Source organism: Antechinus flavipes, chromosome 5 (genome assembly GCF_016432865.1).
Source record: "Antechinus flavipes isolate AdamAnt ecotype Samford, QLD, Australia chromosome 5, AdamAnt_v2, whole genome shotgun sequence".
In the NCBI taxonomy this organism is placed as follows: Eukaryota; Metazoa; Chordata; class Mammalia; order Dasyuromorphia; family Dasyuridae; genus Antechinus; species Antechinus flavipes.
This window is the reverse complement of record NC_067402.1, coordinates 85,131,260-85,153,374: the sequence shown is the minus strand read 5'-3', so window position 1 is coordinate 85,153,374 and position 22,115 is coordinate 85,131,260. Positions and strand designations below refer to the sequence as shown.

The 22,115-nt window shown below is 33.0% G+C and overlaps 1 protein-coding gene across 9 annotated transcripts in view; it reads left to right on the top strand.

Moving 5' to 3' along the window:
• Positions 1–22,115, top strand: part of RBM33 (RNA binding motif protein 33) — a 170,416-nt gene that overhangs the window by 1,285 nt on the left and 147,016 nt on the right. For all 9 annotated transcript variants that reach the window (XM_051961072.1, XM_051961069.1, XM_051961075.1 and 6 more), the window contains exon 2: positions 16,232–16,310. In XM_051961072.1, the coding sequence (XP_051817032.1) occupies positions 16,232–16,310 (79 nt within the window). The remainder of the gene's footprint in view (positions 1–16,231; positions 16,311–22,115) is intronic.

Here is a 22,115-nt window from a genome sequence, read left to right as displayed (position 1 = left end):
ACGTCTTACTAGTCTTAGACATTTTTGGGTCAGTTTAATCTATAATAAAATTTATGTTGCAATTTGGAATTTTTTTTAAAAAGGTAACTAGAAATAAATGGTAGCATTTTAGATCTTTTTGATATGCTCATTTTCTTTTCTTTTTAATGAAATCATACGATTCAAGATTTAATTTGAAGATAGTAGGTCTTGAAAATAGATGTGACTTCTACATTCTAAACATTCCTTTCCCCCTTTTAAAGTGGAAAAATAAGACATTGATATTTGGGCAGTTGATTTTGTTTCTTTCTGTATTTTCTGTGGATGTCTGTCTATTGGGTGCTTCTATTGAAAGAGTTGTAAATTATAGAAATTCCTATATTTCAATAATAGTTTATTTGGTTTAATGAGAGTTAATGGACCTAGTGAACTCAAGTATCCAGGACTTTTTCAGCAACTTGAATTAGGCAGTGTAGTTTTAAAGAGGAATTGTATTCAAATCATACATCTTTTATTTCTTTTGCAAGACTTGTATAATCTTCCTTTAAATTTCTTTTATCTCTAATAAGGGCTTAGATTATCCAACCTCATAGGTTTCTTTCAGTTCTTGACCTATGATCCTGTATTATAAGGAGACAAAAAAAGGCCTTTTAGCAATCAAAATAGGTTTCACGAAGCTCATTCATTTTCCTCTTAAGGGTACTTCTTAAATATTTTTATTCAGTATGAAGTTCACCATTCTCTTATGGACAACTCTTTTGTAAAAATAAAAATATGGACAATTCTTTATGTATACCTTTCATTAAATATTTCCCAATCATATGTAAAGAAATATAACAACCAATTAAAAAAATGTTGAGTTCCAATTTTTTTCTTTCTATCCCCACTCTTTGAGAAGCCAAACAATTTGATTTTGACTATACATGTAAAGTCATTCAAAACATATTTCCATATTAGCCAAGCTGCAAAAGACAACACAGACAAAAAAAGCAAGATAAAAAGTTAAACTAAGTATTCTTCAGTCTGCATTCAGAGTATATCAGTTCTCTCTCTGGAGGTAGATCACATTTTTCATCATGGATCCTTTGGAATTGTCATGAATATTTGTATTGATCAGAGTAATTAAGGAAAAAAGAGTAAGTTTTTCACAGTTGATCATCCTTACAATATTGCTTTTACTGTGTAAAATGTTCTGCTAATGCATACGTTCCTTTGTATGAGTTCATAAAGGTCTTTATGGATAACTCTTAAAATTACAAGTCAAATCTTATACATATCCCCAATCTTTGTTACCCCCATACTCTTCTAAAGCCCTTCAGTGTAGCTCATCAAGAGATGTGACTATTCTCTAAAGCTGTGTTTTTATTTTAGTCACAGTGTTATTAACAAACTTCTTTCCTTGCTTTCTAAGTTCTTGGTTGATTGGGAAGATCACGTTTGGGACAAAAAATCCTACAGTTCCCTCAGGTTATTATTGTGGAATAAAATCAGAGAAGTTCTTTATCAGGATAGTTTCTGGATAATGAGTTTTTTGACTATCATAATTCCTGAAGATGTTCTACTGAGATAGAAAAGGTTGCTTGTCTCGGTTTGTGGAAGGAATGTCACAATGAATTCCTATATCTTTAATATAGTGGAGTAAAAAACATCTTTGAATTTCATAGAGTGATTTTGTAGTTCTCCAAAATTTCATAATTTTGATTTCATAGAGTACACAGGAGTAAAATTTTCCTCTTTTGATCGTCTGGTGAGTACTTAATGAGGACAGTAACACTGTACTTGCTTAATAATAGGGTTAAAAGAGCATTTAGTAATGTCCATAGTTCTGTACTCTTAAAACCTAACACTGAATTTTGATTTTTAATCTACTTTTGATTTTATTCTTAAATTCTCAAATATTATGTTATGCTAAACATAAATGTAAGCTAAGAACTATTTCTAACTATAGTTGTATGAAATAATATTTAGTTTTGACAAAATCACAGATAATAACTTGGAAGAACAGATAATTTGACTTAGAAAAGTATGAACTGCTCTTAAAAATTAGTAACTAAGTTTTGTTTGTATTTTATGAGCTATGTAAAGATAATGTCAAAGATTTTTAAATAAAGATCATTTAACAAAGGATCACATAAATAGAAAAGATGCTTCCCTCATTTTATAGATGACTCTTATATTCTTCTTTTCTCATTTCTCCTCTGTTGTAGGCTAATGCAGTGGCTTCTTTAAAATTCTTTTTCATATTGATATCTTTATGTTTATTTTATATTCTTTTCATGCTTTGATCCTTCTCTTCTTCCCCACTTAATGAACTATCCTTTCTAACAAAGAATGAAAAAGAAAGATTTGTAAAAAACAATTGGAGGAAGAAAAGTGAATATTTTCTCATCAAGCTGCTCAATAAAATTTGCAGTTGCCAATTTTGTGGAGGAAAGGGGGATTCTTTCATATTTGTATAATTGTGTATATTACTTTCTTTGCTCTTATTTCACTTGGCATTGTTTCATATAAATCTATGCCTTTGGATTTTTCTTATTCGTTATTTCTTAACATGATGTGCAGTAATATTCCCCTATGTTTGTTTATCCCACTTTGTTTAGCTATTCCCCACCTTGTTTCCAGCTCCTTGCTACCACAAAAAGTAATATTTTGGTATATATAGGGAACTTTTCTTTGAAGTCCTTGGAGGCCTAAATGGCCAACAATGAGCTCTCTGGAACAAGAAGTGTGGTCATTTTAGTAATTTTCAAATAAAATTCTAGAATCATAAAACCAACCCACAGTTCTTCCAGCCCTGGATTCATGTCTTTCTACAACTCTACCAATATTGACTATTTTCAAATTATGTTATCTTCATTTTCTTGGGAAAGGAAAAATCTTGTGGTAGTTTAGATCTACATTTTTCTTATTAGTGACTTGGATTAGCAATTTTGTGTTTGTGAAATTTGTAATTCTTATTTTGTAAACAGTTCCTATCTTTGACCATTTATCCATTTGTGAATAGCTTTTGGTCTTATATATTTGAGTTCTATAGATTGGATTTCAAACTCTTGTCGGATTTATTTAATGCAAAGATTTTGTTTCTGTTTGACAGCTTCCTTTTTAGTTGTACGGATTTAGTTAGCATAAAATTTTTTTACACTATATATGAAACTTTACTGATGCAGCTAGGTGGCGCAGTGGATAGAGCATTTGGAGTCAGGAAGACATCTTCCTGAGTTCAAGTTTGACCTTAGGTGATTTCCTAGCTCTGTAAATATCATCAAATCACTTAACCCTGTTTCCCTCAACTTGTTAGAGAAGGAAATGGCAAACCACTTTAGTATCTCTAAGAAAACCCCAAATGGAGTTATGAAGAATAGGATAACTGAAAACAACTGAACAATAAAAAAGTCTTTTTGATTTCGTATAATCAAAATTATCTCTTTTATCTTTTTTGAATTACCTTTGTTTCCTATTTGGTTAAGAACTTTCCTTCTTGCCATAGCTATGAAAAGTGCGTGATCTGATCTAATTTTTAAAATAAATGTCTATCTTTTATATTTAAGTTGTTTATCCATTTTAGGCTTATTGTGATATTTAGTGTGAGGTGTTGATCCAAACCTAATTTCTGAGGAACCATTTTCAAATTTTTGTATTAATTTTTGTCAACACCTTATTTTCACCTTATTTTTGAATATTGTATTATTGAATATTTTCTAAACACTAGTTTTGAAATAACTCTTTACCAGCTTTTGCCATTGCCACTTTCCTCCAAGTTTTCATACATGTAGGATCATAGACTCTTAGATTCAGTGCTGGAAATCATATGAGACATCATTTAATCTAATATGTTCATTTCATTATGAGTAAAGAGAAGTTGTGATTTGCTTAAGATTATTCAGGTAATAGTTTTTTTATATACAGATGTAGTCCTTCAGTTCCTTCAGAATAGAAATCATTTCATTCTTTGTGTTTACATCCTCAGTACAATACAGTATTTGGAATGTATTGGCTATTAAGTGTCTATAGATTGGGTTGATGCTTTCCTTGGTTTTTATCCCTGGCTTCCCAATATCCTTTTTCCAATCCCTCTTAAGTGTTTCATGTAATAGTGTGTATTTATGCTATGTATACATATATCTTCTTTTATACTGTATGGTTCATGAGGACAGAAATTGTCTTATCCAAACTTAATGTCATCTCCAGCCCTTACACACAGAAGGTATTTATAATAAATGGTGATAGTGGTTGTTATCCAAAGTTACGTAGCTAGTAACTAGGTAAGCCAGTATTCAAAGTTAGTTCTTCTCTTTAATCAAAATTTTTCTCTTGCTCTATACTGCTAGTAGTCTTTTTAATGTTCTTGAGGTTTTTTTGTGTTCTTCATTTGCTATTTACTTAAACCCAATACTGATCTAGTTTTGGATTGTTTTTAAAGATGAAGCTTCCATACTTTAACCATGGCTATATCATTGGTTGCTATAAACATTTTTTGACAAAGGTGGCACAAAAACCAAGTTTTGATTCATTTACATGTTTATCTTTTCATTTCCATTAAAGCAATCAATAGTTTTCTTCAGAAAAACACAATTATTTCAAAGTTGTACCCTCAGAATGAGAATATAATATTGGAGTATGTAATATTTTCCTATTATCCTTATCTGGTTTTTTTTTTTTTTTTGAGGAGGTGGAACTTGATGTTCAAAAGGTTTTTTTTCCCCATAGCCCTTGATCTGTTAACATAGCTCTCATTTAAAACTATTGGTAAGGATGTTTTGTTTAGCAACATAATTATTAAGTTGTTAGGGTTCAGAGATATGGGGGAGAGGGCTAAACTTGTCAGAGTGTAACTCTTAGGGATGGTATATGTTGTAGAAAAATTTAAAAGCAACAATTGTTTTAGATGGTGACAAGTATTAAAATGATTTAGTGTAATGTTAATATATTAATACTAATATGAAAATGCACTACTCAGTTTTCATCTGGTTTTACTTAAATATGAAGAATTAGGAATAGGAAAATACTTAGGAAAGAATCATTTTTAATCCAGTTAAATAGCTGTCCTTTGTACAAATAGTTCCTAATTTAGAAGTGATTGTTTTCTAGCTGTTTGGAGTTTTTAAAAAATTAGGTTTATATTGTCTTGGGATGTGATGGGACTCCTGATAATAGCTAATATTATTTGATGCCTTAAGGTTTGTTGCATAGTGCTTTGCATGTATTTTTTCACTTGAGGAATGAATATAGGGCAGCAATGGCAGTTTCCTAAACCAAATGACAAAAACATTTCATTCATAACACGTTTTATGTAAATATGAATGAATGAATGAATGAAGAAATGAATGTGGAAGCTTTTGTTAAATGCTTATCATATGCCAAGCACTATGTTAAGTGCGCTGATCTCAAGTAACTCCTACTCTAGGAATTAGTGCATAAAAGAATGTTTAGCTACTTGTTAGAATCCTTACAAAGTGTTAACTCACTGGAATTGATAGAAACAATACTTATGTACTTAAGTTTACACTTTTCAAAGTGCACACTTTAGAGTTCACAAGTCAGGAACCCACAATCCCTCTCTCTCAGAGGAGGAGTCAACCTTTGAGTTTACACCTCAAAAGGATGAACCTCAGTCACGAGATTGAGAGCCAGGATTCAGAGAGAGCTAGAGGCTGAAGCTGGCAGAGGCAAAGGACTAGCAATAAGAGCTCTCAGAACCAAGGAAAGCTTACTGGACTTTAACACTTGGCTGCATTTAAGGTGATTATTACTTTGAACCGAACCTAAGGCTGCTTCCAGAAGCCCCCCAAGAAACCTGCTCCCAGAGCACGATCATATTTTAGAAAAGAACACTACAGGTACTGTATGACGGAAAGGTCTGAAAATTTTAAGCTTATGGTAGTGAATTGCATGGCATCAGAGGCCCATAGTTTACTTAAGAAATTAAAATGAAAGAGCATTCATAAAAATAGCAAAGACAGAAGGCCTGGAGGATTTAGGAGGTGGTGGTAGTGTGGATAGTAATCTTGGTCATCTTTCATTTCTTTAGAAGTAATAGAGTTGACTTTCATTTAAGCACTGTGAGTAGTAAAGCAACTTAGACTAAGGGAGGTTAGAATAATGTTCCCAATGGTGGTTCTTCCTGCTATTTGACCTTTATGGATGGGTTTACCTTTCTATCACTATCTTTTTTCTCTCTTTTCCTTCACTTTCCTTGTCTTCCTAATAATATCAATTAGCATCTGTATATAACTTTAATAAAGGTTTGCAAACAACTTTTGGATGTAGGTGCTATTATTATCGTTATTTTAGGAGTGAGGAAATTGAGGAGATAGTTATGTGACTTGCTCAGCTTCATACTGCTACTAAGTGCCTGAGGCTATATTTCAGTTTAGATCTTCCTGAATCCTAGTCTAATAATCTTATCTATTTTGTCACCTCCTCATTTTTGCCTTCCCGAATCCTTATCTTCTTTAATGGCTCAGGTGTCACTCATTTGTCAGCAAAACTTTTCTGACCTGCCTTCTCCCAAGTCACCAGTGCTCATTTTCTTTTTTCCAAATTTTCTTTTTATGTATCTGTAGTCTTATTATAATCCTCAGTAGAAGATGAAGGTAAGCCTGAGGTCAGAAGTTTTTGTCTTTTCTTCTCTCCCTTCCACTTGTTACCAAAGCCTATTGGGTTTTCATAAATGTTGAATTTAATTGAATCCTTATATAAATGTAATATAAATACTCATGGATTTATGATGTCTTCAGTGTGAATATTCACTTTAACTGTGCAGAGCCCTTTATCAACATATGATTGACTGAAAGATGTAGGGAATATATAAAAAAAATCCTACTATAATTATTGCTTGTTAATGGTTTTTAAAAATATTTTATTCAATAGAGTAGAATATGACCTTTGAAGTTATATACTAAAAAGGTGTCATGTATGTCAAAAATTACATAAGATTCCTTAAAAGATGCCACAACTGAGATATTTTATAGAAAAAATGCTTTCTAACCATCTTTCCTGCATCTCATGCTTATGCAGTTGATATTTTTTTGAAGTATAAACCTGTACATTTACCATTATTGAATTTCTTCTTACTATATTAAATATAATGTTGTAGCCTAGGCATACCATTGGCCTGAAGCCCAAATCTAGCCAAGAGCTAATTAGTTTTTTTTACATTTTAAAGTGCAATAAAATTTTATTTAAAAATGCAGAAAATATTCTTAGCTCTTGGCCAGCATCCTGCTTAAAAGCCAGCTTGTCCTCATTGGCTGCAGACTTTAGTTTGCTGACCCTCTTCTCTAGACTGTCAAGATCCATTTTGGTGTTCTTAACTTTATCATGAGCATATGAACTATCTTTTCTAGTTTTGTGTCCTTTGCATATTTGATGATCATCTCCTATATCTATTAAAATCATTGATAAAATTTTTAATATAATATAAGGCAGATCACAGATCTTTGGGGGTACTCCACTGGAGACCTAGTGCCATGTTGACATTGACCCATTCAAATATTCTTTGAGTCTGGCTGTCCAAGCAATTCTGAATACATCTATTCATATTACTGTCTAATTCTTTTCTTTCTGTTTTCTCCACAATGATTTTTTTGGGTGTTTTAAAACTTTTTTTTTTCCTAAGGCATTTGGGTTTTAGTGACTTGCCCAGGGTCACTCAGCTAGGAAGTGTTAAATGTCTGAGATAGATTTGAACTCATGTCCTCCTGACTTCAGGGCTGATGCCCTATCCATTGCATCACCTAGCTGCCCCAAAACTTATTTTTAAGTAAGCATTTTTTTGCTCTCTCCTCTCCCCATTGGAAAAAAAAAACAAATTCTTGTAACAAATAGTTATAGTTAAGTAAAAAGAATTTCTCATTGCCCATGTCCCCAAATATATGTCTGCAAGATATTTTTTCAAAAACTTTGTTAAAATCTAGGTAATGCATGTTGATGGCTTTCCTCTCATCTACTAATAACTTGGCCTATTCTTGATGAAGCCTTGCTGTCTCTTTATCATCACTGCTTCCCTTTTTAGATGTTTGACATATTTAATATAACATTTCCCCAGATATTGAAGTTACATACTTAGTGGCTTATAATTAAAAACTTGTTCTTTTCTTTCTTTCTTTCTTTCTTTTTAAATTCATATATTTTCTTTTCTCCATTCTTGTGGTATACCTTACTTTCCATAGTTTTTCAAATATTATTGACATTGCTTAGCAGTAACACCTGGCAGCACCTGAAGATATAGTTCATCTGGACCAGTTGGCTTAAATTTCAACCAGGGCAGTTAAGTACTTTCTTATTAGTTTAGTTTAGTTTAGTTTTGTTTTGTTTTGCATTTACTGCCTGTTTTATTATTTTGAAAAATTGGGGGGGAAAATCAGAGACTTTATCATTACCAGAGAAAAATGCCTGAGAAAATAAAAATAACTCTTATAACAATATGCCCATTATTCTAGATCTACAAAAAGTTGAGAAATTTCTGAAGTGTATTGATAAAAGTTTGAAAAGAAAATGATTAATATTCTACAACAAATCACATTTTAATAGTTATGCAATTAATTGAAATATATAAAACATATAAGATTCCACTGTCCTTACCATTGTTTGACCTATTTGGGAAAATTTTTTTTTGGTTACTATTTCCTTAAAAGTCTTTTATCCTATGGGTTGTCTCCCATTTATATGCTAAAGTCATGCTAGATTCCTTAAAAATAGAACATAAGAGAGAACTTTGATCCTTAAGTAAAGCATTAAACAGAGAAACATTTATTTGTCCAAGATGTTTTCTGTGATCATGGAGGGTGTCCAATGGAGAGTCCAAATTAAAGTAGGATTCCGTATTGGTGGTTACTGTCGCCAAACATCCCAATCATGCTGATTACATCAAACCTTGGAACGGTGCAGAATTTCCTAAATCAAATCCCTTATCAGTCAGAAGTTTTGCTTAACTATCTTCACAGGTAAAACCAAGTGGACAAAGAATAAGCCCAATAAGTATATTCTACAGATAACCCAAATAGATAGTGAACTGAACTAGGTCCAGAATTGAACCTGGGAAAAGTGGGATTACTTTTTAAATAATGTGTTTTTATTGACCTAAAAATTTCCCCTGAAACAAGGATCTGTTTTTTTCAAAATTCACTATTTTTATTTTTATTTTTTGTTGAGACTGTATAGTTGTGATTTATGTAATACTACAATTTCTTAAGAATTAAAATTGTGGCTTACCCTTTGTGCAGGGGAGAGGCACATAGATTAAATAGGTTGCTCTGTCTTAAGCAAAGAATAGCATAAGTGGCATAAGTATATCATTGGAGGACTTTATGACCAGAGAAAGGAAGTGGTCCTATCCTATATGAAGGAGTAGTAATCAGTGGACAGCTCATATTCCTCAATATATTTCCTTAAGGTAAAAAGATTAAGGAGAAAGTTTTGGAAGGATCTTATACATCATAGAAAAAAGTCACACAGGTGACAATATTCACCTGCCAGGAAGGCAATATTCATATCAATCAGATCCACTGAAGTAACAAAGTTGAAAACTTTGTATTAGATTTGACTGCATTCCTAATCTCTGTGTTTAAATTTGAATTTTCAGAGGGTTTCAAGAGATAATAGGCTTTTTGATCAGCACTTGAAAGCATAACATTACATCTTTTCTTAAAGGTTTTGGAACTGAAACATAGGAGTTATGGCTATTAGAGATTCCAGAGCAGAAGTAGAATCTATACCTTTAAAAGTTCAAGGATTTTTCTTCTTCATTGTAAACTATAATACTTTGATCTTCTTTTCCTGCTTTTTTCTCTCATGTGTATTAGTAAAGATTTGTAAATCTTTGTTGTTTTCCAAGTTGTGCATTGTACCTCTGTTGAGAAGAACTGGTCAGATATTTTTGTTATTGAAACTTCATTTGTGGGCAGAGCTGGGGTGAGTGACACGCCTTTTATTTTGCCAATAGGGAGTCATAATGAGGATTCTTTTCCCCCCACATTTTAAATCATGTATTACAATTGGCAGCTATATAAATTGACTTGATGGCTGAGGGTTGTAGCCTATAGACAGGTGTGTCCTGTTCCTAGAAAATGAGGAGGAATGAGAGTGATGATATGGGTCATTATTGTTTGCGACATGCTTTATCTTTTTATCTTGGCTCTGCTTGGATTTTTTCAAGAATGATTCCCTGCTCAGTTGCAGTTGTATAGTTGAATCACATAATCCTAGTGTTTGAAGGAGTCTCAGTTATGATCTAATTTCATACTCTGCTTGAAGCCTTCATTTTGGAGATAACACACCTTGGAATTTGTTTGCATGTAAGCTTTAGACTAAGAAACCTCTAATACACTCTTATTAGCAAAACAATTTAGGGGAAGTTACAAACTATATTGTGAACACCCACAAATTAGCCAGTAATCAGGACCTGGGTTAGTTAAGTATACTTATGTTTTTAGAAATAAAAATACTTCTAGGATATACTGCAACATATTTAACATATATAGGACTGCTTGCCATCCTGGGGGGGGGGGGGGGGGGGGGGAGGGAGGGGAAAAAACGAAACATAAGTGATTGCAAGGGATAATGCTGTGTAAAAATTATCCTGGCATGGATTCTGTCAATACAAAGTTATTATTAAATAAAATAAAATTAAAAAAAAAAAAGAAAAAAAATAAAAATACTTATGGTAGCTAAACTGACAATTCAATTTAACAAACATTTATATATTGCCTCCTTTGTTTAAAACATTGTGCTGAATGCTGGTGATATAGACAAAATGGGAAATTGTTTCTGCATTTATGGAGTTTTATATTATACTGGGGGTGTTGCAATATGTACACAAATAATTCTTTCTTTCTGTAATCCTTACTTGCTTCCTTTAAACTTCAAAAGTGAGTTTGCTTACTTTTCTTTATTTGTAACCACTTCCCTAATAAGTTTCTTTTAACTTTGTACCTAGATTCTTGCAGGAACTACAAATCTTCTGCCTGCTTCAAGTGTGTTCCTTCTCTAATCCATTAACCATACAAATGCTCTAGTGACTCTCTTGTTTGGAATCTTTAACCAATCTACCTCTTTTTACACTTACTACACATTATTTCAATTCATAGGCTCTATGTTTCAGCCAAATTACTTGCTGTCTCTCATTCATATTTTATCTCCTGTGTTTGTATCTTTTTATAAGCTGCCTTTTGTCATCAGATTTTTTTCCCCTTCTCACCTCTGGTTCTTGGAATCTCCAAAAATGGATCTCAGTTCAAGTACCTCTTACCTGTAGCTTGTCTCTGATTGTTCTATCATCCAAATCACTTTGTATATATTGTTTTTAATATGTTGAAATTGAGTTTTAAACTACTTAAAAATAGGGAGTGTTTCCTTTGGGACCAGGATCCTTAGTGTGACATGGTAGGCACTTAATTGTTGAATGAACAAACCCATCTGTAAGAAATTTTTTAAATGAGCACCTAGGATCTTTAGGAAAAGTGTCTTTATTAATAATTTATGTTAAGATGTTAAGAACTCATCAAATTAACAAGCTAACATTCTGGGGAAAAAATACACACACACACACACACACACACACACACACACATACATACATACATATTTAAGGTAGATTTCATCCAGTCACTCACTCACTAATATGTTTGAAAGTGCTTCTGGAAACTGCTGACAGGAGAATTAAAGTCTCTTTTTAAGTTACATGATAAAAGGATCCTTCAAATTTTTTCTTGGTTCAGAAGACTCAGATTGTCTGAGTCAATATTGTTATTTTATAAATGAGGGAACTAAAACCCAGAGAGCTTAAGTGACCAGTCCAGGGCCACAGTTAACTAGAAGAAGAAAAGTAGAGTTGAGATTTGAACATATATCCCAGTCCTGACTCCAGAACTGACTCCAAGTTCAGTTTTCTTTCCACTATAGCATACTGATGAAAGAGATTGAAATAACACCATTGATTAGCTGAAATATTTGTTAAATTGAGTTATACAGTGTTACTAGGAAACATTTTGTATGGGAATGAATGAAAAAACATGCTCTAGGTTAAGCATGTAGTACATGCAAATTAGTACTAAGTACTGGAGATACAAATAGAAAAAAGCAAAACATTGTTTTCCCAAGGAGTTAATATTCTAATGGGGGAGATAATACTTAGAGAAGGTTTCAACTGCAAGTCAGATAGAAAGGTCCCATGATCTCAGTATGCAGCAGCAAAAAGTAATGCATCTCTTTTATTGTCATATCCAGTGAAACAATCTTATCAGTTTTTGATGTTGTATCATTTAATATTGCCTAGGAAAGGACTTTGTTGGTGAAGACTTTGTTTTCTGGCTCTTCTGTAGTTTTGATTATTCAGGGAAAGAGGGATGCAGTTTCCAGGTTGCTTTTTTTTTTAATTGAAATTTTTTATTTTCAAAACATGCAAGGATTGACCTTGAAAAACCTTGTATTCCAATTTCCCCCCTCCCCTCACCCTCTCTTCTAGATGGCATGTAATCCAATATATGTTAAACACATTAAACATGTATGTTAAATCCAAAATAAACATACATATTTATACAATTATTTTGCTGCACAAGAAAAATCAGATTAAAAAAATAAGAAAGAAAACAAAATTTAAGTACCAGGTTATATTTTCTTCACAAAGGTTGCTCACCAAGATGATGGCTGATGGCTTCAGGATCTGGGCTAGAAGGATTGGTGGTCTCAGAGGCACTATTGTCCACAGAGATCATGGGCTTCCCTAATTAGCAGGGTTCAGAGTATGGTGATAGCATTAATGGTTGGCCCCTTATTTATAAGGATTGCTCCCCCTCAGAGATGACTGTGGTTAGAAGCAGAGCCACCTTGTTTGGCATATACCAAATATTTCCAAATTCCATTAATTATACCAGGAGTTCCCCAAACCTATGAAATCATAGTTCTGCCCCCTTTTTCTCTTGTCTGTCAATTTATTTAAAACCTTTTTTAAAGATTATTTTTATTATTATATTTTTTTTCTCTGAGGCAATTGGGGTTAAGTGACTTGCCTAGGGGAGGGTCACATAGCTAGGAAGTTTTAAGTGTCTGAGATCAGATTTGAACTTGCGTCCTTCTGACTTCGGGGCTGATGCTCTATCCACTGCACTACCTAGCTACCTAGCTGCCCCTGAAGATTTTTTTAAAGTTGGTTTACTATTTGGGATTACGAGTTCTAAATAATGGGTATCTAGATAAAATTATTAAATATAGTCTGTTTATGGTACTTAAATCCTCCTTGAAATCCTTTAAAATGTGTGCTTTATATCATTAATTCAGTGAGGTGTTTGACAGATCATCTTCTCTGTGTGTGTGTATGTGAAGGTTATATAAAATATATGGTGAATGCTTGATAATATAACATGAAAACCTATACTTTAGCTTTTTTTAAAGTTACATGCTACTTTGTTTTTAGAAGTTATTTTATCTAACTCACACTTTTGTCAATAAAGCTAAATTGAACAATAGTTGTCAATCATTCTTTTTATGCTTTTGTGTTTTCAAACAATTTTTGCAACATTTTGGGAATTTTAATGTTTCTTTCAGAATCTAAACCCTTCAGAATCTAAACTCCCTTCCTGGTCCCCCTTTTCTTTTTCTAAAAATGAAAAAAAAAACCAGTTCATCTTTAATTTAGTCACATGCAGTTGCTGTTTGGATCCTTTGCTATGACCTTTGTCTTGGCAGTTATATTGATTGCAAATCTTGGTGGTTTTCTTTTCTATTTTCCCTCTCCTCAAAGTCAGCTCTTTCATCCTTAGAACCTCCATTTAGTTCAGAGGTCAGCATCTCTGTAATTTTGATTGCCAGTGTGGTTAAGCAGTGTCCTTGTGCACTACTGGAAAATCTATGACAGATCTAAAAAGCAGAGGAAAAAGAAGGGACTGGTGGGAAATGAACAGGGATTAAAATAGAAGGAAGTATGCATATGATTTGGAGTGGAAAAGTGTCATAAGTTGTTTGCTTCTAAGCGAGTGTTTCTGTAGATACTTCGACATTAGCTTTTTTTTTTTTCCCCCAGATACTTTAGATGATACTTATTGTAGAAAAAAATATAGTAGAACTGGATTTTTGAATTTTATTCACTGAAGGGGTTTAAATGCCCTATTTAGATGTATGGTTTTGTATTGCTGAAATAGGCCAACCAAATAGAAAGAGCTATGTTGTATGAGAAGATGGGGTTGGACCAGATTTAGGAATTCTTTTATATCTCTTTTTTTTGAAATCCAAGCATATTCATTCACCTTCTTAGTATGAATCTATACCCTCTAAGTAAGCAGGTTGTACTAGGAGAATTTTTCAAAGCCTTTTGAAAGACCTTCCTTTCTGTTCTTTTTGAGTTCTTCAATTATGGTCAAAGGATTACTATCAAGAAGTAAGGCTCCAGTGGATTGAATGATCACCATTTTTAATATGGCAGAACCTCACATTTACTCTTGTTTCCATGCTGCCTTCAAAGGCATTTTGAAAATATTAAAATAGATTTTTTTTAATGTTGAGAAAGTTTCTTTGTCAAAATGACTGGAAGAGAAATTTGGCTATTTTTTAAAAATCCAGTTTATGTGACACTTGAACAACAAAAACCTGGTGGCATTGTAGAATAAACTCAAGTCTTTTTATCTTTTCAGGGTATGTAATTTATTGTTTTGTTTTTTAGTAGAAAAAGAGCAAATAGTAGTCGGGTCTTATGAATGAATGTCAGTGTGTGTGTGTGTGTGTGTGTGTGTGTTGTGTGTGTGTGTGTGTGTGTGTGTGTGTGTGTGTGTGTGTGTTTGCATTTCCGTTTTGGAGAATAGAGTGGAAGTAGAAAGAATTCTAGAACACATTTGTCTTTTGTGGCCAGTCTTATATCTCGAAGATGAAGAAGTTGCATTTGGAATATAAGTGAAATGAGCCAGTATGGTATGATGAGTGAAGCCCCCAATTTTGAATCAGAGGCGCGAAGTGGATTCCACTTTTGATTTTGCTTCTTATTTGGTCTGTCTATAAGCAGCAGAGGGAAAAGAAATTAGGAAAAGTTTGAAATTTAGTAAGCAAAATTTTGGTTTAAGTGCATATTGAAAGTAAAGAGTCACTTAAGAATAAATTTATAGATATTATTGTCATTATTATTCTGTGGCTGTTACTTCTCAGTTTTTCTCATTCTGTTTAGTCCAAACTAAAATTTGCTGTTCTTGAGCGCTTTTCACCATGGATTCCAATTACTTTATCCAGCTGGTGGAGTGTAATGAATGCTGGACCTGGAATCAGGAAGACACAAATTCAAGTCTGGCCTCAGATCCTTACTAGCTGTGTGACTTTGGGCAAATCATTTAACTTCAGTTTGATTCACTTTCTTCATTGTAAAAAAATGATGATAAAAGCACCATCTTCCCAGACTTGTTGTAAGGATCAAATGATATAATATTTGTAAAGTACCTGGCACATAATAGGCATTTAATAAATGCTTCTTTTCTTCCTTTCTTAATCTCTTTGGTGTTATGAAATAAGAAAGTATAGAACTTGATTGTATGTTGTCTCAGTTTCACCTTATGTTATTAACAAGCCCAAGATATTTTTTTCCATATTCTTTGGTCAGACTTCTATCTTAGCTATCATAAACCTGCAGCCCCTTTGGGGAAGAATGTTTGCTGCTAATCTCCTCCATAAAATTTACATACTTTGTTTTATTTTCCAAGCAGGATACAGTTGAAATTCCCTCTCATAGAGAGTATGTCCATTTTATTCATTTTTTAGAAAATAAGAAATAGTTTAGATTTTGTATAGCATTTTAGAGTTTACAAAGTGCTTTCTATATATTCTTATTTGATCCTCCTAATAACTTGTTATCTGTGTTATACAGATGAGGAAATTGAGGTTCAGAGGGGAGAAATAGGTCACATAACTGATAAACTAGGACTTAAATCTGGATCTTATGATCTTAAATATGATGTTCTTTTCATTGTGTTATTTTCCTTGGTTTTTTTTTTCCCCTAAATTTTTTCTTACAAAGCCACAATTTTCTCTAGTCAGTGCCTATACTTAGTGATATTTTCTTACACTCAATGGTGCCAAATAAAGAATTGTATTCCTCTAATAGTACCTTAATTATTGCTGATTAGCTTTTTCAAACTTTTATATTAGACTGAAAAATATAGAGTTCATAATAAACTTTTATATAGATTTCCAAAATTCTTTATTACTTGCTTTAGATTTTTTTTGCATTATACATGTTTTATTCTGGTAAGAACTATTTTTAATTAAGTTTTCTTTACAGATGATGACTTTGATCAGTTTGATAAACCTGGTGCAGAACGGTCATGGAGAAGAAGAACTGGGGATGATGACTGGGACAGGTACTTAAAATTTTTTATATTCAGATGCTATATATTAATTTTATGGCCCCTGGACTAGCAATTTGTACTCTAATGTTAATAGAAGGTTAGATACATATTAACGGGTTCTCTGTAGTTCTTTGTGTATATAAAAACTATTTTAAGGGACAAAAATGACATTTAACATATATATGTGTGTGTATCTATAAAATTGTGTGTCTTTGTGTGGGTACACACATTGCAAAAATATACAGTGAATAAATATATATAAATAGTTAAATACAAAGTAGTTTGAGAGAGGACACTAATGGATTGGAATTTACAAATGCTTCATGCAGAAGATGGTGCTTAATCTGAAAAAATTGGGACTGGGTTGTATAGTAGGGGGTTTAAAAACTTTAAAAGGCGAGTTTATATTTTGTTCTAGAAGCAATAGGAAACTCCTGACATTGATTGAGATGGGACGTCACAGAGTTGTTAGATCTTTGCTTAAGGAAAATGACTTAATATCTTATTTACAAAATAAACAGTTCATAGTATGTCACAAATTACATAATATCACATTTTATTAAGATGTACTTATTAGGGAAACATTATTGAAGATGTTTAAACTGTTGACTAGATCATTTGGTTTTGTAATCAGGAGTTGGTCATCTTTAGCATTATTCCTAAGCAACTGTTTTTAGTTAGGATATGTGAGTGTGTCTCACACATATATATCATTACATATGATACTTGTATATATGTTTGTGAGTGTTTGTGTGTGTATCTTATTGTTGAAAACAATGCATATTTTTGTAGTAATTTTAAAATAGAAGGCAGCATATCATAGTGATTCAAGGACTTTGATGTCAGGAAGTCCTGGTTAAATTCCTACCTTTGTGATGTTCTTATTCTGTAACTATAGAAAAGATATTTAACTTCTTAGTGCCAGTTAATTCTTTAAGACTGAGATACAAGAGTTATTAATATGCATTGGTGGAAGAAGTTTGAAAACTGGAAGTTTATCTTATTGTAGGTCTGGGCTTAAATCTGTGTAAAATCTGCAGCTTAATAATAATGTGCTTAATCTTCCTTGATAAATTAACTTTTTTTCCAAGAAATTAATGTAATTTTCTGTTATATAACTTTTATATAAGTTTTATAACTCTATTGAATAGCTAATGACATAATATAAATTAGAAAAAAATATATAAATTTTCCAATACATCTTACATAATTATCACTAGATTTTGAAAAGACATATTTGATAAAAAATAACGTATTTTATACTTTTTTGTAAAATTGATTCTTTTTGGTTGATCATTCCTGAGTACAACTTTTATTCCTATTTTTAGTAGACTTTGAAGTCTACTAAAGATTGAAGATATCAATAGCTCTCTATCATTTATCGTTATACCAACATGTGGTTATCCAGCTTTTGTCTGAAGACCTTCAATAAGGGAGAACCTGGTATTTCTGAAAGAAGTCTATTCTAGTTTGGTCATTCTCATTATTAGGATGTTGTATCCAGTCTAAATTTACATTTTTGTAACTTCTGGCCTTTGTGCCTTTTTCTTCCTTTTGGGGACGGGAAGAATAAGTTTGATTTCTTTCATATATCTGTGAAGGAATTTTACTTATAAAAAAGTAATATTTTATACTGAAAGCATTATTTTCTTTATTTTTTAACTAAAGTATTATTTCCATTGAATATTGAGAGATCACACTAAATTCTGTATAGAATGTTTGTACCTCAGTGGACATATAAACTGCTCTTGTTTACTTTTCACTCTTGCTTTCTTGATTCCTAGACAGGAGCTGGCCACCTTTTAGCTATCAAATCACAGCCATAACTTTCTATTTCATATTGTGTATTAGACTTCCTTTTTATGTTGTTGTGGAGGAAAGACCAAAATACATTTATAAGAGAAGATGGCAGAAAGAGAGAACAATAAAGGAATAAGATTTCCCTAAATTGTGATATCATCAGGGGAAGGGACTGTAGTTTGTCCTCCTGCCTCACTTCTAGGAGGGTTAGATACAGTATTTGAACTTGAAAATCTAGGGGAAATTGAAAGTATATGTTAATAATTGTTGACTATATCTAAAATCACTTATCTATATTAATATCTTACACTGATGTCTTATTTTGATATGATGATGATCTTGGATTTTTGAAAACTTATTTGTGGATAAGCTCTAGAAGACCCCATTATGTCTGAAATTTTTCCATATATGTGTTTGGTGTAGATTTTCTCAGGAGAGGACTTGGCTACTTAGGTTTGGAAAGGTTTTAATCACTAAAAGTTGGCCATCAGGTAGTGAATGTTTTCAGCTATTATTCATAAAGCCAGTTCTGCCACAGCATAGTGATAGAGAGATTTCATGTTTATGAAAATACTATATTTTCCAAAGAATCCTATAATAGTTTTGGTTAGCTCTCTTTGTTAGGATGTAATATCCTATGTTGGAATCCTTACAAAGTGTAAAGTCATTAGGGTTGATAGAGACAATAGTTATCTAATTTAGCATGGTTCACTAAGAACAAGGAGATGTTATGGGCCAGAAGAAACAAGGTACTAAGTGGAACTAATGGAAACAATGCTTGTGTTCACACCTTTTGGGAGCTCATATAAACAAGAAGTATTTAAGTACTCATTGGAGTTCACAAAGATGGGAGATTCACAAAAGTTAACTTTGTAACTTTGTGAATTCACATCTCCCTTAATCCTTCCCTCGGAGGGGAGGAGTCAACCTTTGGGAGATCATATATAAAAAGAGAACAGAGGCTCAGTTGGGAGTTTAACTGAAAAGATTGAGAGGGGAGAGTCAGTTCAGTTAAGGAGACGCAGGAGGTGAAATCACATTCAGCACTCTGGGAAATTGAGAGCCAGAAGCCCTCTCTCGGAGGCAAGAGAGATTCATTCCATCTTCCATCTTTCTGCTGGCTAGAGGCTGAAGAAAGCAGAGGCAAACGACAACTGCAAGAGCTCTTGGAACCAAGCAGAGAGATAGGCCTCTAAGCAAACCGGGCCCAAGGAAAGAGATAAAAAATAAACGTTTGAACTTTTATCACCTGGCTGCGTTTGGAGTAATTATTACTTTTAACTGAAACTAAAGCTGCCTCCAGAAAACCTCCCCAAGAAACCTGCTCCCACAGAGAGAACCATTATATATTAAAGAAGAAAAACACCATAATCCTAACCTAAATTACTTTTTTGCTTTGAAAAAATGTCACACTGAAGAGATCATAGCTCTTTTAAGTATGAAGTTACCTTCTTGAGCAATGGAGATTTGTATACTTAATTTACTCAGTCATCATGTTGACATTAAAATAAATGTTAAATATAATTTATTCAAACACTTAATCAGTTTTATTTCGTGTGTGTATGTGTGTATGTGTATTTTTTTTTTTTTTTTTTTGTGGAAGAGGGGAACAGAAACGTTAAGTGGCTTGCCCAGGTATCAATAGCTAGAAAGTATCTGAGGTCAAATTTGAACTCAGGTTTTTCTGACTCCAGGGCTGTTGCTTTATTCGTTGCACCACCTACTTCCTTGTATTTTATAACATTTAAAATTTTTACTGCAAATGATGGAACTCTAGTCTTACAAACTTCTAAGGGTCTACACCCTTGGTTTTTATTAGTTAGAGAAAAAGGCAAAAATTTGAACTTGCTTTATGCCTTTTTTGACCAGAAGTCCCTTTACTTGCTTGCTTTGGAGACTGTAATGTTTAGGGATTGAAAATTGAGACATTTTTACCTGTCAGGAATAAATTCTAGTTTGGAAAGCACTACTTTATATAGTCATGGAATTTTACATTTGAACTGGAAGACATCCTAATAAAATAGAAGGCTGTTATACTTCTAGATTCTTAAATATCCTTAATTATTGTTTTTTCTCAATTTAACAGTCATTTATTAAATACCTTCTGTGTGTGAGGTACTGTGTTAGGTACAGGACTTTCAAAGAGGAAAATGGCAAGTTAAACAACATTTCTCAATTCTTATCCCTGTTGACCTCTTTAAAGCTGTTGTCACTGTTAATTACTTTTTGCTCATTGATACTCTCTCCCCTCTCTAGGTTTCCATGACATTACTGTATACTGGTTCTCCTATTTTTCTAATTGTTCTTTCCTAGTCTTCTTTGCTGAATACTTCTGTCCAGGTTATTCTGGGTTTATCTCAACTCTCTGTGTTGAGAACATTTATTCTATTTCTCTTGGTGATCTGATTAGTTCCTATGATTTCATTTATCATCCTTAGGTAGATGATATCTTCACAATCTCTATTGACTTCTGGTCTCCCATTATCTGTTTCTTTTGAACATTTCATCATGGTTGTCCAATAGACATCTTAATCTCAACACATTCAGATTTGAATTCATTATCTTTCTCAAGAAAAGCTCTCTACTTCACAACTTAGAGTACTCTTAGAGTACCACCAGTCTCCCACTCATCTAAGTTTGCAACTTGGGTATCATATTCTACTCTTCATTTGTACCCATCCTATATATCTCATTGATTGTCAACTGTTGTCATTTCTGTCTTCACAATAATCCTTTTCTACTCCCAGAACTAGCACTCTCAAATAGGCTCTTTGATATCTTGTGCTTGGACTATTAATTTTTTGCTTGGTTTCTCTGTGTCTCTATCCACTTCGTTTTTTCTAATTGGAAGATTTTCCTAAAGTACAGATCATCACTCCTACTTCAATTCTGATGAATTTTTTTAGGATCAAATACAAAATCCCCCCGACATTTAATGCTCTTCATACCCTGGCCCCTTTCTATTTTTCTGTCTCAACTTTTACTCTATTCACATATTGTGTGATCACTGACCAACTTATTCCTTATATACTTGGCATTCTATTTCCTGATTCAGTGCTTATTTACTTAGGATTATCTCCTATGCTTGGAATATTCTTTCTTCTAACCTCCAGCTACCTCTATCAGACTGAACTTAAATTCTATCTTCTGTAAGAGATTGTTCCTGGCATTTCTAGTGCCTTCCTTGAATTTATACTATGTATATTTTGTAGGCATATAATTACTTGCATGTTTTCTCCCTTTTAGACTGAGTTTTCTGAGTACAGGGACTATGGTTTTTTTTTTTTTTAATATCTTTTTATTGATAGAATGCATGCCAAGGTAATTTTTTACAGCATTATCCCTTGCATTCACTTCTGTTCCAATTTTTCCCCTCCCTCCCTCCACCCCTTCCCCCAGATGGCAAGCAGTCCTTTACATGTTGAATAGGTTACAGTATATCCTGGATACAATATATGTGTGCAGAACCGAACAGTTTTCTTGTTGCACAGGGAGATTTGAATTCAGAAGATATAAATAACCCGGGAAGAAAAACAAAAATGCAAGCAGTTTATATTCATTTCCCAGTGTTCTTTCTTTGGGTGTAGCTGCTTCTGTCCATCTTTGATCAATTAAGGTTCTCTTTATCGAAGAGATCCACTTCCATCAGAATACATCCTCAAACAGTATCGTTGTTGAGGTATATAATGATCTCCTGGTCCTGCTCATTTCACTCAGCATCAGTTCATGTAAGTCTCTCCAAGCCTCTCTGTATTCATCCTGCTGGTCATTCCTTACAGAACAATAATATTCCATAACATTCATATACCACAATTTACTCAACCATTCTCCAATTGATGGACATACTTTCATTTTCCAGCTTCTAGCCACTACAAACAGGGCTGCCACAAACATTTTGGCACATACAGGTCCCTTTCCTTTCTTTAGTATCTCTTTGGGGTATAAGCCCAGTAAAAACACTGCTGAATCAAAGGGTATGCACAGTTTGATAACTTTTTGAGCATAGTTCCAAATTGC